General features: G+C 32.8%; 2 protein-coding genes across 2 annotated transcripts; both read left to right on the top strand.

The window, feature by feature from the left end:
- Positions 1-13,884: 13,884 nt before the first annotated feature.
- Positions 13,885-18,130, top strand: LOC106127061 (serine protease easter). The gene is given in 7 exon segments (NM_001312705.1): positions 13,885-14,032; positions 15,802-16,004; positions 16,291-16,474; positions 17,058-17,166; positions 17,248-17,435; positions 17,520-17,612; positions 17,707-18,130. Coding segments are annotated over 7 exon segments (1,143 nt in total). The 5' UTR covers positions 13,885-13,980; the 3' UTR covers positions 18,021-18,130.
- A 2,459-nt stretch (positions 18,131-20,589) lies between these two features.
- Positions 20,590-22,018, top strand: LOC106124817 (uncharacterized). The gene is made up of 4 exons (XM_013321798.1): positions 20,590-20,678; positions 20,764-20,940; positions 21,301-21,450; positions 21,824-22,018. The coding sequence occupies exons 2-4, from the start codon at positions 20,905-20,907 to the stop codon at positions 22,001-22,003; spliced, it is 366 nt and encodes a 121-aa protein (XP_013177252.1). The 5' UTR covers positions 20,590-20,678; positions 20,764-20,904; the 3' UTR covers positions 22,004-22,018.
- The last annotated feature ends 2,913 nt before the right edge of the window (positions 22,019-24,931 follow it).

Genomic DNA, 24,931 nt, shown 5'->3' with positions numbered 1-24,931 from the left:
AAAGTTAAATACAAAATGATAAGTATCAAGTTGATTAATTCATACCACGTTTACTTCAAACACTTCTAAAATGTCATTAAGATTATACCTGTTAAATAGATTCACACTCTAGTTAATATAATATATTTTATTGGTATAATTAGTCACTCAAATATCGAAGATTATCTTGTAACGTTGAAGCGTGACAAATCTTTATATTCATGGAGACTTGTTTTTGCTACCGGAGTGTTATCATGTTTGACTTGCAGGAAAATCCATTGCATCAGCAACCCGCCGCATCAAGTATCAAGATTATACGACGAAATCGTGTCTTGTGTATTAAAAATCATATATAAATTTTAATCTTGTCTTCTCGCACCAAGGAAACCAAATACTTGTGTAAAAAAGACAAATATAAGGCCCTGTACACGTGTAATAAAATATAAGAATAGTTAAAAAAAAGTTCTATTTTGTAAAATAGCTGCGTATAGCCATAGCCTGACGACTCTAACGGTCAACGTTCCAATTCCAAAGCTAGCTTGTACTAATTAGTTTTAATTCTTCGAATTCTTAAAGACAACAAAAAAATAAATGCCGATGTTAATCTTATTTACTATCGTACTAAAATAAATTAAAACTAAACATTGATAAACTATTAGAAAGGAAATAAAATAGTCAATTCAAATTAATTTATTAAAAGAGATGCTTAATCCAAATGCTTTAATTACATTTAAGCTATCATTAAGAAGTCTGCGATTAGTTTAGAATAAGTTTCCCTCCGTCTAGACATTAATTTTTTTTTTAAATTTTTAACTCACTAGAAAGTTGACGGTCTAATATTTAGGAACTAAATCAATTTAGTGCTTCGCTGAGGCAAAATAAATCACGGACCACGACCGTAAGTTCGACGAACTCTGTAGTTGGGAACAATCGTAGCTAAGATGTAAATTAAATCGAGTGGGGACGACGCTTGGCCGGGATTCGTCCGGGACTCGTCCGGGACTCTCTTAACATCTCCTCGACGACTTCTTTTTACTTTCCTAACAAGTTTCTCGCACTCAAACGTTTGTCACAAGCGCCTTCTGTAGTTACTTACAAAGTTTTAAAACTTCTTCGTAATGATGTGAGAACTTGTAGAATTAAGTACTTATTTGATAGCTATGTTTCTATTTTATTTTAAATTATATCAAACCATCATTATAACAAGTGAGCATTAAACCACAACACAAGAACAAGTTTTTTGTAGAAATTAGATGACAATATTTCAAAAAGTGATATCCATTTCCTTGGTGATAGTCTCGCTAGCTTGGCTTTTGTACTGTAAAATAAAGCAAAAAGTTTATTAGAATAAAAATATATTTATTAATAATTTATTTATAAAACACAACATTTATCAAATTTTTCATAAATAAAAGCTGGAATTATAGAAAATGGAAAATAAAACACGATCTTTTAAGTGAATTAAACCTTTAATTAGCTTCAGACTAGTGTTTAAGGTTACCTTATATCTTCCCATACCTCAATATTACTAGTTCAATTGTTATCTTTACCTTGCTATCCGTGGGTTTCTGAGACTAAAATCTCTGTATAAACATATCGTCAAAAATATATGACAATATGTTTTAAACGGAGATTTTGGTTTCAAAAACCCACGGTAAATCAGATAATACCTAGAATACCATTTTGTTACTTAATATTTATCACAGTAGCACACGTTTAGGCATTTACCATTGGTTTCTGAGACAAAAATCTCTGTGTAAAACATATCGTTATTCCTGTCATTATCTTTGACAAAACGGAGATAATATGTTTTAAACGGGAATTTCGGTCTCAGAAATCCACGGTTAGAATAAATGACATATAATTTAGGTAGTTTTACCTCTAACCATTTTACCTTTTTTACCTTTTGGTAAAATACCGTTTACTTAATATTTTTTCCAAAATAATAAACTGATAAGGTATACGCAACTTTATTTGATAACATTAAAGGGTAATAAGTTAACAAACATCACTTATGAGAAACGTATAATAAAATTCCAAATTAAATTGTAATTATTTATTGTCTCCAATACAATTGGTAAAAAAAACTTTTCTTCATTTTGTAACGCTGGTCACTTAAAGCCATTTAATTGGCGAAAAGTAAAGAATGTATATGTTGTCAGTCTCTTTATAGAAAAATCGTGGAAATAAGAAACAGATCCTTGGGTAACATCGCAGCGTACAATTGTAGGACTAAACGTTGAATTGTTGACCTGTGATTTACTTCAATCATTTTGAATATGTTCAACTGCCTTTATACACAGTAAATTATCCTTTATTTATATTTAACAATTTAATTGTCAAATCCATGAAAGTGTATCATCACCGAAGGGCTCGGAACCTACCGTAAGCTGGGGCGACTAGGCCATAGTCAACCACGCTGGCCCAGTGCGGGTTGGCTGACTTCACACATATGTTTAAATTTCTTCTCAGATATGTGCAGGTTGCATCACGATGCTTTCCTTCACCGTAAGAACGTCGGATAAATGGACATATGTAAATCAGAAAGCGAAAAACACATTGGTAAATGGCAAGATTCGAACCCAGGACCTGCAGATTGCAAGTCAAGTGGTTGACCGCTGAGCCAATGAGGCTCTAAAATTGCATATTAACCAGATAAATAAATTGTAAAATCTTTCTTACTAAAAACAAGTTTGTACATCATCATTCGCATAGAGTTTGATATTACTTACCGTTGAAATATTCTGGAAGAAGCACATAATCACAATATTACCGTCAATATTTCCCATCCAAACGCAATCTCAAAGAGAATCTCACATCCAATATGTTACCTGTATTTTTATAAATCCGAAAGAAAATTTCCAAAGTGCAGACAACATGAGTTTCGTAAAGCGAGACGTCGCGATATGAGGAAACCTATTTGTGAAAATTGGCTGCCGACGTCGCTATAGCGTTTTGACTATATCGGGTGTAAAGAAAGCTTCATAGCAACATTACCTGAATTAGAACGGCAGACTCGTTCAGACCCGTTTCAAAACTTGCTTCATTTGTACATACAAGTATATGATAGCAAACAAACAAAAATACTGCAAAAAACTGCAGTATTTTTGTTGGTTTACTATCGAAGTGATAGCATAATACTAATATTATAAATGTGAATGTTTGGGATGGATGGATGAATAAATGGATGGATGTTTGTTTGAAGGTATCTCCAGACCGGCTGCGTGGATCTCATTGAAATTTTACATAGATGTAGAACATAGTCTGGAAGAACATATAGTCTACTTAGTGAGTTTATTTTTAATACCTCGTGGACGGAGTTGCGGGCGTAGTATATATATACTACGCCCTATATAATCTTATATATATAGGATTATAAATATTTGATTTTTTTATAGACGGCGGCTAACTGAAAAGCGGATCGAATGAAATATATTAAATACCAGAATCCATCAACATCCACAATAACCAAGAGATCATCAATTCGTTTTAAATTATGGTACAGGAAAGAGAACGGGTGGAGAGTTTAAAAAGATCACCCCAATTATCAAATACGATCTAGAATTATGATTTGATATATTCACTTCAAGCACGTTTTCTACGAATGAAGTTAAAAATCAAACGAAAAACCTTAAAGTTATATTAAAACATTTTTCAAATACAGAGAATTCATAATCTATTCATGATCTTATTCAAAATTTAAATCTCTATTTCGCTGAATGAACCCAATCAGTGCTTAAAAATGATTTATTCTATACAATAGCCGGTCTATATGAAGCCGAGCTTTCAGTCTCGTGGCTTTAACGGTTATCTTGGTCTCTTTGAAAAGACCTTTAATCTGTGCGATTGCGTCCCTATACGATGCGTATAAAATATATAAAATACTTTTCAGTGCGACGCCTGCGGTTCTATTGAAGCAAGATATATCTCGTGTTTTTATTTATTTATATTGCTATGATAAATTATTAGGCATTTGAAATATAATTAAGAATCATCATAATTAGAGAAATATAGATTTTTTTATAGAATAGCGTTTTAATATTGCGATAAAATTATTCTTTCCTTTTTTATAAATTACTTCCCCTGTTGTATTTTATACACAAAACATCTTCCTTAAAAAACATCGGAATGCTTAACAAACTTGACCTTAATTATTAGGTAAGCAATTCCAGTGAAGTACATTTGTTTATTTCTGCACACATATTTACAAAGTTTGGAGTTGTCAATACGAAAACCAAATATAAAAACGGTATTGCGTTCTCATTTCGATTATGTAATTGTGAATGACTCATTTATTTAGCTCTTTCGTAAGAGGGGATCGTTTTATGACGTCACTTCGCAGCCCCTGTCTATGACATCACCCACTTTTGGCAAGAGCGTTGTACGATGCTATTTCTTTCGAGCAGGCGCTTTTAAGGCAAGTTTACAAATACAATTATGTTAAGATTATAGTATTGATAGAGGATAAGTGGCTTTTTCAAGATTATAGTAAATACTCACATATTATAGTTATTTACAGTATACTTAAACTTAGAATTTAATTTCAGCCAATGCGTGGAAAATTATTTTTTACTTACATCATCGTGTGCTTTTTATTATATTTAAACAATATTTAACATTATTTAAAGCGCAAATCTTTATCGTCAGACAAAATAAAATTGGTATACATCTTTATTTAATCCGATAGTCATATTTTAACATTTTAACTGTAATTTCTAATGAGTAAAACACTTAAAGTTGAATCAGAGACCATTTTAAAATGAAATAACAATGACACTCAACATGGGAATTACCATGAACTACTAAGCATCCCAATCATTAATTCCTTACTTATATCCCCGTGACTTAGGCCATAAACTAGATTTAAATTATTATTACAATTGTAAACAGTTACGAGCGACGATTAAAACTAACCGCATCACAATAATATCAAGATATGCTCCCGGCTAAATAGTATAAAGTAAGCTTTATAGCTAATATCGGGAACAGACCGACATAAAGTCGGCATAACAATATAACCCTTACTTCCGCTCGTTATTCTAATACCTTAGATTGTAAAAGCTATTCACCTAAAGACATAAACACACCCTTCTTCTGAATATCCTTTTTTAAAGGATGCAGGCGTTAAGATATAAAATGTACACTTTTCAAATGGATTTTTGAGTGCCCGATACTTTGATGGGCGAATCCAAGTGTTGGTATGTACAGACGCGTCAACTGAAGAGTGGATTTTTAGATCCTTTTTATTTTTATGGCCAGTGACGATAAATTCGCGTATTTGAATATCTCCAATAGCCAAATGCCTCGAAGACATTCTTAATGGCAGCGACAGGAACAAAATAAATAGCTTTTCGACGTATTACCAACTTAAGGAAATAAAATAATTTTTGCTAGAATATTACAAGTATTCAAACTATGTGCGAAAGTATGTGAATATGTTAACCAATGAGCTATTGGCGCTTTCTACTTCGAAGAGATATCATTTGACGTGAATATGTTTATTCTATACTCCATTAAACAGATTAAATGATCCTAAAACATTTGAAAACGTCTATTTCAAAGCAAAACTAAATAAACATTTGCATGTTAATCACTAAACACGACCATTAGCGAAGCTTTAATCCTAAACATTTAATAACGTAAACTATAAACATTAGAAACAGTTTCAAATGTATTTATTATATACTAGATTTTAATTTAAGCTAGTATCATTAGACGAAAAATAATCTTACTCATATTATAAACTAGCTGTCGCTCGCGACTCCGTACGCGTTAGTATATAAAAAACTTAATTAGTGTAGCCTATGTGTTCTTTCAGACTATGTCCTATACCTATGCCAAATTTAATCGAGATTCGTTGAGCCGTTCTAGAGATATCTTCAAACACCCATCCCTCCATCCACATCACATCTATCTAAACATTCGCATTTATGATATTAGTAAGTTAAATAAAAAGCAGCTCTCCAAGGCATGAATTCGAAAAAAAATGAATTAATACTATCCTATGTCCGTCCCCTGGCTCTAAGCTACCTCCTCACCAATTTTCAACCATATCGGTAAATCCGTTCTTGAGTTATAAATAGTGTAACTAACACGACTTTCTTTTATATATATAGATGCGAATATTTGGATGTTTGTTACAACGGATCTTGATGAAATTTGGTACAGATGTAGAACATAGTCTGGAAGAACACATAGGCTACTAATTAAGGTTTTTTAAATTCCTCGCAAACGAAATCGCGGGCGACAACTAGTATAACATAAAAAATAATCCCTTATTCATATTTAAGTGGACACTCATAACTTTAGCCAGGTAGTATGTAACGTTATATGGGATTTAATTATATGTTCAAGAAGAAATTAAAAAAAATTACACTTAAGGCACCGTAGTCATTTTATCCAAAAAGTCCTACTTAGTATTTCTAAATTTAAAAAATCTAATGAAACTATATCGCGCAATTGATATGTGACCAATAAACCATAATATTTCAGTTTTAGTTTAGTATATTCAAACCATAAATACTTATTGTTCAATTCAAGATATAATAACGTGCAATAAAATGAAAACGGGTCTCTATTTATAACGATATAGATTTTAGAACCGATAGAATTCAATATCGTGTTATATATCTTCAAAGATTTAGTCGCGTATCCACATTCTATCGTAGCGCTGTACGAAATGGCCTTATTAATTCTCTTTTACGTCTGACTGAGCTCACACATAAGAGATTTACGTTAGACTTTACAGTGTTAGCTTTCTTTATGCCACTATAAAGTACAAAGGTTATGTATAAGGAAAGTGAGGGCCGTCCCTTAACGTAATAACTCGTTTTAATTGTAGTCAACGTAGCACCTGATGCCGGGAGTAATTGGATAGAAAGTAATTCCTTTGTTTTGATGCGAAGCTCGGGAAGCCGAGCTGGATAATGGATGCGTTCAGACCATTCATATTTTTACGAATAAAGGAGTCCCGGGGCATTGATTTCGGGACTTTTTAATAATGCAACGTTTGCACTAACGATTGGAAGTTTTTATGGAATTAATATTACTCGTCAATTTTTTATACATCACGATTGAATTTCTGATTGTTATCGTAACGTTTATTGAATTTTTATAACTGTATAAATTTTTATTGATTTCCACTCCGTCATCATCATCAGCTCACTGTACGTCCCCACCGAGGGGCTCGGAGCTTACGCTGAGTTAAGGGTGGTAAGGCCATAGTCAACCACGCTGGCCAAGTGCGGGTTGGTTGACTTTATACATATCTTTGATTTTCTTCTCAGATATGTGCAGGTTGCATTACGATATTTTCCTTCACCGTCAGAATGACGGATAAATAATTTCCACTTATTTAGTACTAAATACCGAGAAAATTAATAGACCCATTATTGCTTATTAATAAATTGTACTTGGAAAATCATCTAAGTAATTATGTTTGCCTGTTTTCTTATAAAATTTTCAAGAACACTAAAGTATATCAGTGAAAATCGAAGCTTTTAAAGCAATTAAATAAATATCGAAAGTTCAAGATGTCAATCCCCTTAACGTGTGTTTCCGAGACCAAAAAAATATTGTCTGTTTTATTAAAGATAATGATCGGGATAACGATATATTTTATACAGATTTGGTCTCAGAAACCAACGGTTAAGCTGTCTAAAGTGACAAAATATGTGGTAATATATAATTCTTCTGTGAGTGTGTATGTCACTGAACTTCTCTCAAAGGACTGGACCGATTTTGATGAAATTTTTTGTGTGTGTTCAAGGGGATCTGGGAATGGTTTAGGTTCACAATTTTCTTCAAATATTAACTTCATATTAATTTATTCAAATTAAGGACGTGTAGACAGGACAACGTCTGTCGGGTCCGGTAGTGTTATATAAACTTCTCTGTATGATACATTCTTATTTAAAACGTTTGGTTTGGTAGTCAATAGATTTAGACAATGTCAGCCAAATTGAATTTCCAATTTATTTTATAATAATATTAATTATGGGAATTCCTTGGTATATAGTTACGGATAAAAATTCCCTGTTTCGGTTATGTGAATTACTAATAACTTAAATGAATTATTTCCTTGTAACGTATATAAGCTAAAAGGAAAACATAAAAGCCGAATTAATTTACAGCATGTTTTTGTTTATGTGTCGGCAGTGAAAACTCGTATTTTGGTTACAATTTGTTGATCGTTATCCCATTTATATCTATAAGTATTAGGGTGCGCAATCAACGAGCATCATTACCGGCCCATTTGCGAGGCCAATCTAGTTAAACATAGACGTTAAATAATGATTCTTATTTCCGTTGCTACAACGTCGCCTCCCTAACACGAAATAAAATTTACGTCAATCTATATTCATCTGGGATTATGTCATTAAAAATGTTCGATTTTAAAAGTGAATACGTAATTATCAATATCACGATTTTTAAAAATATGTACTCAATATAAAATTTCATTGGTGGTAGGTAATTTTTGGGCCGTTCATTGCACAATAGAAAAACTTAAACTTTGTATTGGACAGAAAGTTAACTCATCACAATCAAATTATGTAACTTGAAAACGGTAGAGGTCTATTATGTAGCTTGTCATCATCATCAGCTCACTATACGTCCCCACCGAGGGACTCGGAGTCTACCCTAAGTTAGAGGTGATAAGGCATCTGCAGGTTGCATGTACATATGTAAATCGGAAATCGAAAAACACATTGGTACATGGCGGGATTCGAACCCAGGACCTGCAGATTGCAAGTCAAGTGCTTTAAACCCTGAGCCATCGACGCTCTGTAGCTTGTTTTATTCAATTTGTTTTTTTCCTAACCCTAAAAAACTTGTTATAAATGTCTAAAGTCAAGCACGGTATACACCATTGCCTTTAGTGGATATAAAAAAAGTAATTTTGTATTATACTTTTATAATCTGTGCGAAGTAGAAGCGTATCTCATTCTGGGACTCGATTACGCTTGATTTATGTCCAGTGTTCGATGCGCCGACGTGCGTCGTTTGTATCAATATACCTTCAGTCTGAAAAAAGCTTTTAGTTTGAACGTATACATAGTAATTTCACCTTTGGTCAATATGTAACATCGAACTCTATTCTGACTCTTTTATAAATAAAAATAAATTAATTAATCGTATCAATAATCGAACCTCCATACTCTGTAAATGTAGTAAAAATTATCGTAGTCGTTGTTAATCATTTTTGATTCATATTGACATTTTATTATCAATTAGGCATTTGACCTAAACCTTGTGACCATAGCTGAAAGGTCTTTTCCATAGCACGATTGTATAAGATTTACGAGCCGACTGTATTTGGTTTTCTTTTCATTGTTTCATATTATAAACATTGTCGGGGTTTAACATTGTATACAGCAAAATTCTCTTCCTTGATACCGTAAACCTTATAAAATCTTAAATCGATAGAAAGTTAAGAACAATGTTTGTAGTAAAATTGTTGAAATACTGAATGTACTGCATGAAATATTGCATAACATTAACAACTGAATCGCACACTTTTCTTTAAACAAATAGAAAACTACAGTCCTGAATTCATGCAAAGAAATATAGAAATTATCGTGTATTTTAAATATATATATCGAATAGCAGTAACTATCAAGAGTTAATCGATCACTATGACCTCACCATTCCCATTTCCAAAAATATATTTTTACTTAACGTGGGTTTCTGAGACCAAAATTCCCGTTTAAAACATATTGTTATCTCCGTTTTGTTAAAGATAACGCGGTTGACGACATGTTTTATACCGAGATTTTGGTCTCAGAAACCTAAAGTTAATCAGGCAGACAATAATCACTTGTTTTATGTACACGCATATATTAGATTTTGGAATGTTTTACGCGTCTACCTTTTGTTTTATTTGTTTGGCAAACACTTAAGCGTAAATTGTTTCAAAAGGCATTAGACCTCTATAAATCATAACAAGTTAAGCTTAGACGGTGGCATTTGTGCAAATAGCAGAATCGTCAAGAAAAAGAATATTAGCCATACGAGAGAGGGCTATAAATAATATTTAGAGGCCATCGATAACTGGTCTGACAGCGGTCGTTACCAAGCGCGAGGTACGAACAGAATCTCACAATATTTCCATATTATCGCGCATTTTTATTTCATAAATTCCAACGCCTTATTGAAAAATGCTAAGAACTAACTTGCTAATATTACTTGTGTTATTTAAAAGTGATCAGAGCTATGATACTATTAAATCTAATTTCATCACCATCAGTTCACTATACGTCCCCACTGAAGGGCTCCTAGCCTACCCTAAGTTAGGGGTGACTTGGTCAACCACGCTGGCCCAGTGCGGATTGGTTGACTTCACACATATCTTTGAATTTCTTCTCAGATATGGGCAGGTAGCATCACGATGTTTTTCTTCACCGTAAGAACATCGGATATACATATGTAAATCGAAAATCAAAAAACCCATTGTTACATGGTGGTATTCGAATCCAGGACGTGCAGATAACAAGTCAAGCGCTTAACCCTTGAGCCACCAGACGTATAGTGAGCTGATGATGATGAACTTTAACAAAGATAAATTTGGTTAAAGTGACAAGGTACAGGAAAAAGTTTATAATATCCCCAATTAATTCTCAAGAACTGTTTGGGTTATTCATTAATATTATAACATTAATATTAATATACATATATCAAGTAAATTTTACAATAAACATGTACATACATAGAAGTATTAAACCTCTAGGGTTTTTTAAAGTTGGAAATACCATTTAAGATAGACGAATTTTTATCTACTACGTGGCTATTCAGCTTGAAATATTAGAAGAAACTAGTAGTTATGTTTTTTTCGATACCGAATATCATTCGACTATTTTTTTTTAGTTTTCATAAATATTAAAAAATAAACTTATGTACATTGTTAGTTGTACAATGAATGTATCTAGCTCGTTTGTAAAAGCTTTACTTGTGAGTTTAAATTTAGAGAAGCATAGATGGACATAAATTTACCTAACGATGCTCCTTTGATGTTCACATAAATATGTAATGAGTCAATATAAGGTTGCCGTCCGACGAGCGCCACGTCTTGTTAAGAAACCTTACTACAAGACTTTCTTCTCGTTGGAATTATTTAAGTAAGCTTTTGAGACAGTCGGAGAATCCACAACCTCTCCAGTGGCTATCGCCAATTTATCACTGCGTCCCTGCGTGAACTCGTCTTTATGGGGGTGTATTATCAAAGTAATTGTTGAATCGCGAATCGTGCGACTCTTGTATATGACCACTGATGCTGTCTATAACCTAAGATATAACCTAAGTTTGTAGTTTTATTTAAGCTTCATGGAGATTATTTTTGTGATTAGAAAGATTATTAAATCATTGAAAATAGTTCGAAACTTATTCTTTTCTATTTCGGAATGTTTGAGCAAATATCAAATAAAAAAAAATATTTTACGACGATTTTTAAAATATTGTATGAAATATTTATCGTAAGGTTTCAGAATATAATGTCCAGCTAAGTTACATCCGGGCATTCAATTGAAAACGTGCTTTCATTTACTAGGATACGATTTTCTTGAAATTTATATCCCTTTTGTATTTTACTTATAACAAATATGCACGTATTTCTTTTTATTATTATGGTCGATTTCGACCAATGACCAATTAATTATGGTAAATCCATCGATGTAACTCTGCCTTTTAATATTCAAATTTATATCGAAAAGTTATGTAATTTTTATGAACATAATAATCCTTTTCCTTTCACGTACATCTTAAGTCATTTTGAAATTCCGAGTTCAATTCTGCCCCAATAATTGTCTTCCAACAAATTTTTCTGTGCTTATTTTCGAATTAGGCAGTGTTTCCAAAAAGGCGGAGAGCGATCGTTTCCTCCTGTCTACTTCCTGTCAACGTTATCTTATCGTCGATTACCTTTGTATCAAAAGTGTTTAATTTAAACAAGCAAATTAAGTATTGCGAGGATATGGATAGGTGACTTCATTTAGTGAGTAGTACTATTAGAAAGAGAATCCGACACTGTGCCGGTGTATCGGGGCAACACTAGCCTTATTAAAATATGTTTATGTCCCCTCACTAATCAATCTGACACTTGACTTGGTAACGACAGGCGCTATTCGCTCTGAATGATACTAGTAATTTAAAAAAGTACAAAGAATGTTTATACATTCTTGAAGTTCAATTAAAATAAAACAGTCCGATTGATTTACATATTGTGTCTAATGTATTTCAATTCCCAATGAGTTGCTGATTTGCTCAGTAACAAGTATATAATAAAATGTCACAGGAACTGGGGAGCCAAACGCAATTAGCAGACGAGACATGAAAGTTAATGTTGTTAATCCTTAACTGAATTGCAGAAGGAAATTGCGCCCCACTTGCGAACGAATTGCTTGATTGGGCACTGGGTCGATTAGTGACAGCGGTATGAAGAGTAAATAACACAGATATACTGAATAAAGACATGTCGTATGTATGTATTCAAGAGATATGTAAATTATTATTAAATTACATCTAATAAATTACATTATTTTAAAGTTATATTATGTTATTATATACAAATGTTATGTATTTCAAAGTACTGTAATGGGATCAATTATATAATTAATTAATTAATTTATTCTTTTATTTTACTACAGGATAAAAACCCTTAAAAAGCGAAGAAAAAAATTCGTAATTTTTTCCTTAAAGTCCTGTTTTCGTTTTTTTCACAACTAAACATACAAATGATATGACATTATAAAATTTAAAGCAATATTATCCAGACATATAAATCTGAATTAATGGTTAAAAGGAAAATGCTTGTAAATATTATTTCTGTACCAACGTGTCCCACAGAAACTGGTAAAACCACAAATGACGCATGCAAACAAACCAGATGGAAATAAATACACACATATTAGTGTATATATCTATGTAGTACCGACAGCAAAATAATACAAGAAATGAAGAAAAAAAATGTAAAATCAATTTTAACAAAAAGTAGCCAAAATGCAATAATCATCCTTTCTTAGTAGTCTATGTGTACTTCCAGATTATGTTCTATATCTGTGCCAAATTTTCGCGAAATATATTAAGCCGTTTTAGAGATACCTTCAAAAAAACATCCATCCATCTAAAAAATTCGCTTATATATTATTGAGAAGTAAGATTAATACAATATCATTTCCTTATGCCAACACAGAAATCCAATGGCCTTGAAAAGTTTATTGTGACTATGTTTAGAGTTAAATAACCTTTATACTTTTAGATTCAATAAATATTTATATTACATAAATGGGATAATCTAGTTATATACATAACTAGCGGACCCGACAAACGTTGTCCTGTCTACACGTCTTTAATTTAAATAAATTAATATGAACTTAATATTTGATGAAAATTGTCAATCTCAACCATTCCCAGATCCCCTTGAACACACACATAAAATTTCATCAAAATCGGTCCAGTCGTTTGAGAGAAGTTCAGTGTCATACACACTCACAGAAGAATTATATATATAAAGATGTAACAAGAAATTGTTAGGAAAGGAAGAGATAAATTAATCGAACGTCTTCTATATACTCTACAAAACCTACTATAAAAATAGTGTCTTTTTTATGGTGGTTGTTATCTTCAGTTTTATGTATTTTGGTTGCTTTAAAAAACTGTTAAACTATCAATAGATAATTAAATTAGGTTATGATTAAACAATTTCCTATTGCTTTGTATCTTAAACCATTTAATTGTATAGGAAAAAAAAAATTAAATCTATTAAAGGTAAAATTTGTCGTTTGTTAATTTTTAATAATATTTTCTAATCATTATATTTGCTGACGGTACTTAAGCGAATCTTGACTTGATATAAATATAGTGAAGTTGACCTCTAAGAACCAGTGTAGTTAGCGAACGAGCGTGGCATCGCGCGTCGTTTCAACTTGTACATGCCAAAGTTTTTATAACATAATTAATTTAGTGATGTCAGTGAATTGAACCTTTAAATTTGGTGCAGTAAATATAAACATGAAGTGCCAAATAGTCGTGTTGTGTTTGTCCCTACTGTGGAGTTACGTAGGTAATGTCTGTTCAATTATTTCATTCAATATGACATTATATCACATAAGGTCAAAGATCAAGTTTTCTGTTATAATTTAACTGTATAATATCCGTCAAACTTTTAATTAAAAAAAATATGTTTGCATATTTTTTTTTGTTATAATATTAGCTTAGTACTTTTTGTAGAGTCAAAATGATGTAGATTAAACAGGATTGCGTTATACACGTCAGACGATCATGTCATTGTGGCTGTTTTTTCCTGTTTCATGATCGAAACGACTCGTTAATAGCAACCGTCTTGCTAACGTCCTTAGCAAACAAAATATCATAGTAAAGTGGCTTTGTTTAAATTAGAAAATAACTTTTAATTTTATTATATCGTCTACAAAAAAAACATATTGACAAATTGAGAACCTTCTTTTTTTGAAGTCGGTTAAAAATTAGAAAAAAGCACCATTGTTCTGTTTAATATTGGTGCGTGATATAGTCGATGTTTAATATTATTTCATCATCATAAATTTACATTACAGAGACGAAAAACAAGTTGCCATTTAGTTGCATTATTTAAATTCAAGCGCGCGGGCAAATTTTTTTTTGTGTGTTTTATACGCCAAACAAAATTTTCCTTATATTTGGTTTGTCATAAACAACCTTGATAAAAACGGGTTACTTACTGTTTTAGAATTGTGTCGGAATGCAATATAATATTTATGATTAAACTCTACCATCTTGAGGCTCTTTTGAATATGATGAGTATACCACATTAGACAATTTAAGTCTTGGCAATTGGCTTATATTCTAGGTTTATCAAATTTTGGGCCGCGGACGAGAGCGAAAGCGTGCCCGTGGTCCCGTCCCGATGCGTTGGAGGAACAGAGGGGTTTAGTGGGTATGCCTCCGCTATGGAGGAGAATCCCACATAACTACCGCGTCCCCCCCAGGGCGCGGAGTATGCATAAATCATTCCCCTCTGAAAAAAAAAAAAGGTTTATCAAATTTTAAGACAATGAATAACCAATGTACCAGATATCGCCATCCTTATCATTGTCTTTGAAAAGAACAGAGATCCCTATATGTTTGTTATTTAGCGCTTCCTTTGTGCATACTTAAGATATTGTTTAAACATAAAAGAAGCGAGACATTTTGTTAATAACTAACCAGTTTTAAACAAAATCATACATATTGTTATTATACTAGAAATCTATCTACACAGTTAATAAAACCAATATCTTTGTGTCATATCTAAAAAAAAAACATATTTCGTTAAGCTATTTATTATTTGTCTATCTGGCCGCGAGCAACCTTTGTTTCGGGTTATCTCCGAGATGACTTAACCAATTTTGACGGGACTTTCATTGGAAGGTAGCAGATGTGTGCGAGCATATTATAGATTACTTTTATTAAATTTTGCGCTAACAAAATCGCGGGCGATCACTAGTATTGTAATTAATGTCATCAACATATGTTGATTCTGATATCATTCTCTAGGAAACTGCTATTATATTGAATGTATAAGGAAAATAGTATGAATTTACAGAAGATAATGATATGTACGGATTTATTACCACAAATCATAGTTAATTTTGTCGCATTACTCTTATTAATAGTTTCCAAGTAATCTCTTCTCGCAACGATGCAATTCAAGTAAAAATTAAGATTAGAATTTTGATCTTGAAAGTATAATTTAGTAATATAACATTAATTGTAGTCTTACAATATCGCACTCCTTTATCCCGTGACTTATTTTAGAGATTTTTAGATTTTTGTAAAACGTATGTATTTTTACAGTTTCAGAAACCTGCCAGACGCCACTCGGTGCTACGAGCAAATGTGTATCCCTCTACGATTGTAAGGAACTCGTCAGTGCGTTTGAGACTCGGCCGTTGCCGAATGCTGTAGTCAGTTTTCTCAGACAGTCTCAGTGCGGCTTCGAAGGCTATGTGCCAAGAGTTTGTTGTGGACCCTTACCCGCTACGGGACCTACCACTACGGTACTAATATTTTTAGTCTAAAAAGTGGCGATTTATCAAGGATATCGAATGTAGCAAAGCTTTTTTATTGCTTTTTTTAATGTTTTATTGTATTCTAAAATTAGAAAATATTTATTAAAAAAGTTTTTTTTAGTTTAGAATTTATATTTTAATACGTAGACAATAGATGGCGCTATTTCATGTAGTAGAGCCTCAGTCAATCGAGTTTTTTTTTATTAAATTAGGGATAGGTAATTTCGGTTTCTAATCATATTTATTTAAATCTAAAAATAAGTATTACCAACAGCTGCCTCCAAAGACAACGAGAGCACCTATCGCTACTGGAGTCGTAGACCCAGTGAACCCGGAAGACTCATTCCCCACGCCTCAAGACAAGTGTGGCATTGATACGAACGGGGACAGAATATACGGTGGACAATTCACGGACTTAGATGAATACCCATGGATGGTGCTTATGGGATACTTAACAAGTAATTTGACATTAGTTGTTCATTAACCTGCCCTCATCTCTATAGAGGGTCGACACAGTATGTACTACTTCTCCATATATCTCTATCAGCGGTCATATCTTAATCCAACACTTCTTACGCATACCCCCTTTCACACAATCCATCCATACTTTTTTTGGTCTTACTCTACCTGTAGCCATCCACATTCAATCTCATTACTTTTTTGCTTATATCGTCATCATCCCTCCGCATATAACATAGGGATAGTTTTAAATAGATCCCTAGTGTTTCTACCATAGTTTAAAGAAAGAACGAACAGGTAAATAGACACTCACCTAAGTCACAGTTAAACTTATATAGATAAGAATCTACATATATACATAAAAAGTACATAGATGCGATATAGAAAAGTCTCCGCAGTTCCTGTCATAATAGAAGTTATAGACACACACACACATGAACATGCACATGCTTAAGAACATATCAGTATTAGTAGAAGATATATGATTCCCGTAACGTTGACGAAGTACATGTTTAAGAAGAGGTTACATATTTTAAATGTATGCATATTATATTATAATATACTTTATGCTTGTATTTCTAGAGGAAGGAAAAATGTCTTATCAATGTGGTGGAGTTTTGATTAACAAACGGTACGCTTTGACTGCTGCTCACTGCGTCATCGGTGAAATAGAAAATGCTGTAGGCAAACTGTAAGTATTAAGTAAACAAAATAATATATCTCAAAATATCATTGTAATTAACTGTGAAACTAAATTTATGGTTTTTTGTAGGAAATCTGCTCGCTTAGGTGAATATGACATTCAAACTGATGTCGATTGTATTGACAACGAATGCGCAGAACCTTACCAGGAACTTCCTGTCATGTCGGCACACCCCCACCCTGGTTTTGTTGACGGAAAAATCAACAGAGAAGATGACATTGCCATCGTGAGATTTGCACAGCGCGCTAGATATACTTGTATGTATATTTTGAATGCTTGTATTTCTTTAGATTATTTATCTAAAAAGATAAATGAATTCAACTTTTGCCCTTTTGTTTCAGATTTCGTGCAACCTATTTGTTTGGTAGACCCTAACTTGCGTTTGGCAGAAGGTTCTGATGTATATGTTGCTGGTTGGGGAAAAACCTTGCTCGGTATGTTTTATGACGTATTGTTTAAACATTATATGTGCGAGTTATCAATAAATGTTTGAGTTTTATTTTATAAAATACCTTATTTAATTTGTAGGAACTCGCAGTCCAGTAAAACTAAAGCTCGGTATGCCAATATTCAATAGATCTAAATGTTTCGAGAAATACAAGAAGGTTGGCGCTGAATTAACTGAGAAGCAAATCTGTGCTGGTGGCGCGTTCGCTGAAGATGCCTGTCGTGGTGATTCTGGTGGACCATTGATGAGAAGAAGACCGAATGGTGTCTGGGAGTCCGTGGGTGTGGTTTCCTTTGGATATGGCTGCGGTCGGGATGGATGGCCCGGAGTCTACACATCGGTCGCGAAATACTTGCCTTGGATAAAGGAAACGATACGCTCTACCAACGTTTAAATAAAAAATAATTACGTCATACAAAAGATTACGTATGACAAGAAACAATTTCCTGTACAATACATGAATTAACAAAAGTTTCTTCCGTATAACACGTTAAGAAGATAGTCTTAATAAAAAGATTAATAATATTTGCTGTCTCATTTATCAGTGTAACCTTTTCATGTCAGCTTAGTTACTGATAGAACAAAAAAAAACATCATCATCATCATCAGCTCACTATAAGTCCCCACCGAGGGTCTCGGAGCCTACCCTAATTTAAGGGTGATTAGGCCATAGTCAACCACGCTGGCCAAGTGCGGGTTGGTTGACTTCACACATATCTTTGAATTTCTTCTCAGATATGTGCAGGTTGCATCACGATGTTTTCCTTCACCGTCAGAACGTCGGATAAATGTACATATGTTAATCGGAAATCGAAAAACACATTGGTACATGGCGGGATTTGAACCCAGGACCCGCAGATTGCAAGTCAAGTTGTTGCTTGACCACTGAGCCACCGACGCTCGATGTAACATATTCATCCGTAAATGTAAGGGTCTAGAAAATTCTATTGATATTATGAAATGCGGAAAGTAACCCAAAAGTCATCTCATATCCCCAATTCTCCATGGAACAAAGATATTCAATTAGTCGTACCGTATCATTTGCATAGGTGTCACCGACAATCAAATTAAATGGAGCTGTGACATTTCTATGCACATAATTAAATCATTTACCCTTTGAAATTTATGCACGCCTAGTAACCAAAATTCCAAGTTTTGTTCTTTCATAATGCAAAACAAATAAATCAAAAATTTACACAGAAATTTTTAAAATAGAATTTAAAAAATTACGGGAAGGGCATTTATTTATATTGTTTTGCACATACAAGAAAACTTTTGAAATAAAAATGTGTAGGAACCATATAAAAAAAGAAGAAAAAGTTAACCGAAAACACGTTGTAAATCAAAATATTTAATGCATTCATTTATTCCTATGGAAGATAACAAATACGAACAGGGGAAACTCCAATCGGAATCTAAAAATTACGACAGTTTAAAAGTAGGCGTCATTTACATAAAACTACTATATTGGAAATGATATACTCTCGTTTTTGCCCCATTTGTTTGTTTCATATAAAATATATACTGCCCTTGTATTGATTACATCAACCCCTAGTTTTATTCCGTACGTGTGAAATGTGACGTCACTATTGCCTTTTATTTTACATTATTATCAGTTTGACTTGGGTTTTCCATAAGACTTATAAACTTTGTTATTGACAAGGAAAGGTTATAGTTTATCACTACACACGTCTACTGAATGCAGTCAAGTGACATTTACTCGTAACAATAATATATTTATCAAAAAATCTTAAAATTATAATATTAAACCGTTTTTTTATCATTTCGCTGGTGAAATACTATCTAGCCAATACGTGTCTTCGAAAAACCAGACAATTCTGGTTTTTTCCAGTTCTGTAGCGGTCGTCACTTGACATCAAGATGTGGCGCTGAGTTTTTGTAAATTCCTGGCTATTTATACAATAAAATAAAAATAATATAAAAAAAATATTTATTGGACAAACATTAATATATTCGTAGCCATGCAGGGCTACTAAAAGTTTATTCGCTTCGAAACGATTCCATAACGAACTACAAAATTGTATGGAACTGACACGTGACAGTCAGGTAATTAATCGATAGTTATTTTTAAAATTCGCTATGGAATCGCTTTGAAGGGAATGCACCATGTCTAGCCGCGCAGGGTGACGATGCCAGAGAAATGGTAGCGTAAATAAATTTTATTTCTTGTGCATATTCAGGATTAGATATTTGATATAAAATTTAGTTAAGGATAGTCATGACAGTGGACTTGGTCAACACAACTGATAACCTTACAGATATGTGCTATGAATATGATTGCGTGACAAACGCTTGTTAATAGCATGTTTTTATCCCAGATGTTTACAATACTATTAAATACAAAAGCTATTATAACTAGGCAATTTAGATTTATATCAGGTACCACATAAAATCTATAAAATGATAAATAACAATGTATTTATTTTTCAAACCGAGTTATTTCTAATACAATGATGTGCATTTCTTTGAAAGTATTAATTTTAGTTTTTATATATTTTGAAGTGACAGTTTTAAAAGCTAATGGAGAAGTAAGTAACGTGGCATAAAGATTAAATATTCAACTTATTAAAATTAAGCTATAATTTTTTTTTCTATATTTATTTGTCGCTAAGTCTCAGTATATAAAGTCTAAAGTTGGAATGTTATTTGATATGTAATCATTGGAAAAACACAATATTTAAATAGAATATAAATTAAAAGTGAACGGTTAAGGTTCAGTTACAAGTCAATATAAGATTGTGTTATCACTACGAATTTTTATTTATCCATTTAGGTTATCGTTTTGGTAAAACCCAGATGCCGTTATTATATCTCGGAATTACAACCACAAATAAATTTAAAAAAAATTTATATTAACAATAGTCGACAAAGCTTACATGTCTATCAAAATATAGCTTCATTTTCTTTCTTAATTTACTTCGACCTCTTTGCGTATACGTAAATATTACGGTGACCACGTCACATTATTCAATAATAAATTGAAATCAGTGCTTGTCGAGAGTGCTCTGTATTCTTACGAAGAAATTTTTCTGTGATTTTTTTTTTTAAATCGGTCTTTAAATATTACCAATAAATATTGTATTATACTAATTTTTAAGATTGAGCATTTTTTTTAGGTTGTTTATGAAGCTGAATTCTCGGAAGATTTTAAGAGTTGTAAAGACTTTAATAATAAATACACAAAATGTGAAAGTTTCATACTGGGTCTGGTGGAAGCCGATGATGATGCAGAAGGTGGGATTGGCGTTAGCGGTGTTATGGAAATATCACAAAACATTGACAAGGGATATAAGGTAAGGCAAAGATACTAACTCGTTATATGGCTTTCCATATTACATTGAACGCGAAGTTTGTCATGACATAAAGTCCTATGTCCCCGTAGCGGGATATAGGGCGTCCCCACTGTGCCGCCAGTTCACCCTATCTTGGGCTCTGCGTTTGGTCTCGGGTCATGTCAAGTTTGTTATAGATTATTAAAACTAAAGAATAGCTACGAATTAGTTGCTAAGAAATAAATACGACTAGATCTTTAAGGGTAAAGTCTCATTACAATTGTCATAATCCTTACGGAAGGCTTAAGATTTAGTATGAGTAAAGTAATTAAAAATTAACTACCAAATAATATTAATATAATAAAGCATTCATTTTCTAAGATAAGTATAGAAGTTTGGAAGCTAATGGACGTGGGTAAGGAGTTCACATTCGCGTCAGTGGCCGATGTATGTGACAGTTTAAAGAGCGAGGAAGCGCCTTGGTATCCTCTGGTCGTCAGCATGAATGTGACTGACTGCCCAGTGCCTGCGGTAAGTTTAGCAACATTATAATGCGGACTAAATTTCTACTACAAAAGAGCCAACCCAAAACTCAATAAAAATATTATTACACGATATCCTAAGATGATATGTTGTTCTATATCTTATATATAAAATTCTCGTGTCACAATTTTCGTTCCCATATTCCTCCGAAACGACTTGACCGATTCTCGTGAAATTTTGTGAGCATATTGAGTATGTATGAGAATCGGCCAACATCTATTTTTAATCCCGCACGAACAGAGTCGCGGTCGACAGCTAATTTTAATTTAAACATTACACCAAATTAAAGTCTTCTCTGAAAGTATTAAGTTGCTGAAAACATAAAAATTGTGCTATTTAATAATTTATACATATTTTTCAGAAAACTTATCCCATACAAGATTTGCTTATATCGTTAGAATTTGCTAAAGATTTCCTATGTGTTGAATTCTGCGGGGAATATGAAGTGATACTATCTGTATTGAACGAAAACGATGAACAACTATCATGTTATGTCCTGGGTATATCGATCACGGAAGTTGAAAAAGACAAAAAGAAATAAAAGTATTCTAACATATAAGTTTATTTTCTTTCTGATCCTCTGTATTTTAAATGTTTAATATTCAATAACTGCTACGAAATCTTACTATGTTACTAATATTATAAATGCGAATATTTGGATGTATCGATATTTGTTAGAACGGCTCTAGAATCTCCAGTACAATTGCATGGATCTCGGTGAAATTTGACACAAATGTAGAGCATAGTATGGAAGAACACATAGGCCACTATTTTTTTTTAATTCTGCACAGACGCAGTCGCGGTTTACAGCTAGTTAATTATAACATCAACAAACAAAATTTGTTAATTTAAATCATCGATGAAAACAGGATATAAGATGTTAATATTGCACATTAAAACTGAATTGGATTTCCATAGAAACCTGTTCAACTGGTTGTCAACGTGTGCGAGTCCTAATGTGTTCAAAGACGTACATTCAAGTTAATGCAGCCGGAGTAATACATTTTTAAAAGATCAGAATCTTTGGCCTGAGTTTATTTAACCAGACATCATTTTTAGTCTTAAACATGTATGATATTTTAAGGCATAAGAGATATTCTGCTATTTTCCTCATACTAAAATAAAGTTTAACAAATATATGCCTATTTGGAGTCATAAAAAGACTGTGAACAAAGCAATGTCGGTTGAAATCTTACTAATGTTATAAATGCAAATATTTGGATGGATGGATGGAACGATTCAATGGATCTCGCTGTAATTTGTCATACATATAGGACATAGTCTGGAAGAACACATAGGCTACTTATTGAGCTTTTTTTATTCCGTGAGGACGGAGTCGTGGGCGGCAGCTAGTAAATGAATAAAGTCTTAACATCGTTTTGTTAATTAAACAGAAAACAAACAAGGGAAGTGTAGGGGATGTATAAATTTTATAATTGCGGCGTAGGGGGCGCGGGCGTCAGGCATTATTAACTTTTTACCGAACCGACGTTCCAGACATACCTCCCGTTGGTCAGCGTTGGAAAACTTTAAGCCGTCGTTAATTTTATAGACTCCAGTGAACAGTATATATAAGTACATATAACAATGGTTTTTAAAATATACTAATTTAACGAGAAACTTTTCACTAAGGCACAATTGAGTTACCTATGTCACGGCTACACAGGTATTATCGTCGTCATCGTCATATCGTCATCACAGGTATTATCGGAATCATTATTTAGTGAACAGCTGAATGTTGGCTTCAATATTTACTTTGTTACATTACAAATATTATAAATGCGAATGTTTGGATGGGTGAATAGATGTTTGTTAGAAGGTATCTCCAGAACAGCTGCATGGATCGCACTGAAATTTGGCAAAGATGTAGAGCATAATAGAACATATAGGTCAGGAACAGCTGGTTATAGGTAATACCTGAAAAAGTACCTAAAGATTGTATCACAGTTCATTTGCAGGTTTAATGTTATTTAACCGTGGGAATGAAATATTAACTTTTAAAAAATGAAATTCAAAGTCATTTGATTATGTTTTAAAAGTAAACTGCTCTGAAACTTTATAAAATTGAAGGGACATACGTGAAAAATATCATTACAGGGCACTTGAAGAGTTCGCTAGCTGTGAAATGCAAATACTGGATTTGACTTAGTCAACTTTTCAGCGTTTTCAAATTGTAATATTATTCAGATTTGATATTCTAACTTAATATATATTTATAAAGAAAATATTGAAATGTTAATTATATTGACACAAGTTTAAAAAGAGTTCAAGTTACATTCATTGTGTTATTTAAATAAAGCAAAAGGGTTAAATATTTTATTAAAACTAGAAGAGAAATATTCACGTAATAAATGTGTTGCAAATTAATATTCCGATTTTTTTTTATCTAAAATATTAGCTGATTTTTTTGCAAATTTACTAATATTTCTTTAACCATTCCAATTAAGCTCTAGGCTTGTGCAAGGATATGGTTTACGACAATAGTCGAATGGCGGGATTCGAACCACCGACCTCGTGGTGGGAAATCCGTACCCTTAACCATTAGGCTACTGACACTTCTAATAAATATTCATAATTAAGGAAAATCTTTAAATCTTGTTAATTTCTTTGATCATTATCAGCATTCACAAAATTTTAATTCAAGGCTAATTATTACTTAAATATATAAAAAACAAAAGTCTATCGAACCTCTAGATACGATCGGTTTTAATAAATTATACTAAAGCTATATAAAATCTAAGTTAAGTAAATTAGAACTCGTATAATTCATAACTTGGAGTCATTCTTTTGTTTTTTTTTTATACTAATAGTTAGTTTCCTTGAATTATTTTTATTTATTTTAATGTAGCGTCGGTGGCTCAGTGGTCAAGCACTTGACTTGCAATCTGCAGGTCCTGGGTTCGAATCCCGCCATGTACCAATGTGTTTTTCGATTTCCGATTTACATATGTACATTTATCCGACGTTCTTACGGTGAAGGAAAACATCGTGATGCAACCTGCATATATCTGAGAAGAAATTCAAAGATATGTGTGAAGTCAACCAACCCGCACTTGGCCAGCGTGGTTGACTATGGCCTAATCACCCTTAACTTAGGGGAGGCTCCGAGCCCCTCGGTGGGGACGTAAAGTGAGCTGATGATGATGATGATGATTTTAATGTAAGATTAATTTGTAATTTTTAGACATTATTGATTAGAATTCTTTGGCGCGAATGACGTGCTTTCGTTACAAAGTCCAGTGTCAGAATGACTTGTGGGGGACATAAACTTCGACATTTTAGTAAGGCTAGTGTTGCGTCATACACTGGCTTATTTTCAGATTTTCTTCCTAGCATTATAAAAAAGTTGTGTTGGTTTGATTTTTTCTTTTTTGTACAAATCCTACTAATATAATTAATCCGAATGTTTGGATGTATGAATGGATAGATGTTAGAAGGTAACTGCAGAACGGCAGCATGGATCTCGCCG

The sequence above is a fragment of the Papilio xuthus genome, unplaced genomic scaffold (genome assembly GCF_000836235.2).
Source record: "Papilio xuthus unplaced genomic scaffold, Pxut_1.1 DF828952.1, whole genome shotgun sequence".
Classification (NCBI taxonomy): domain Eukaryota; kingdom Metazoa; phylum Arthropoda; class Insecta; order Lepidoptera; family Papilionidae; genus Papilio; species Papilio xuthus.
This window is presented reverse-complemented; position numbering and strand designations above follow the sequence as displayed.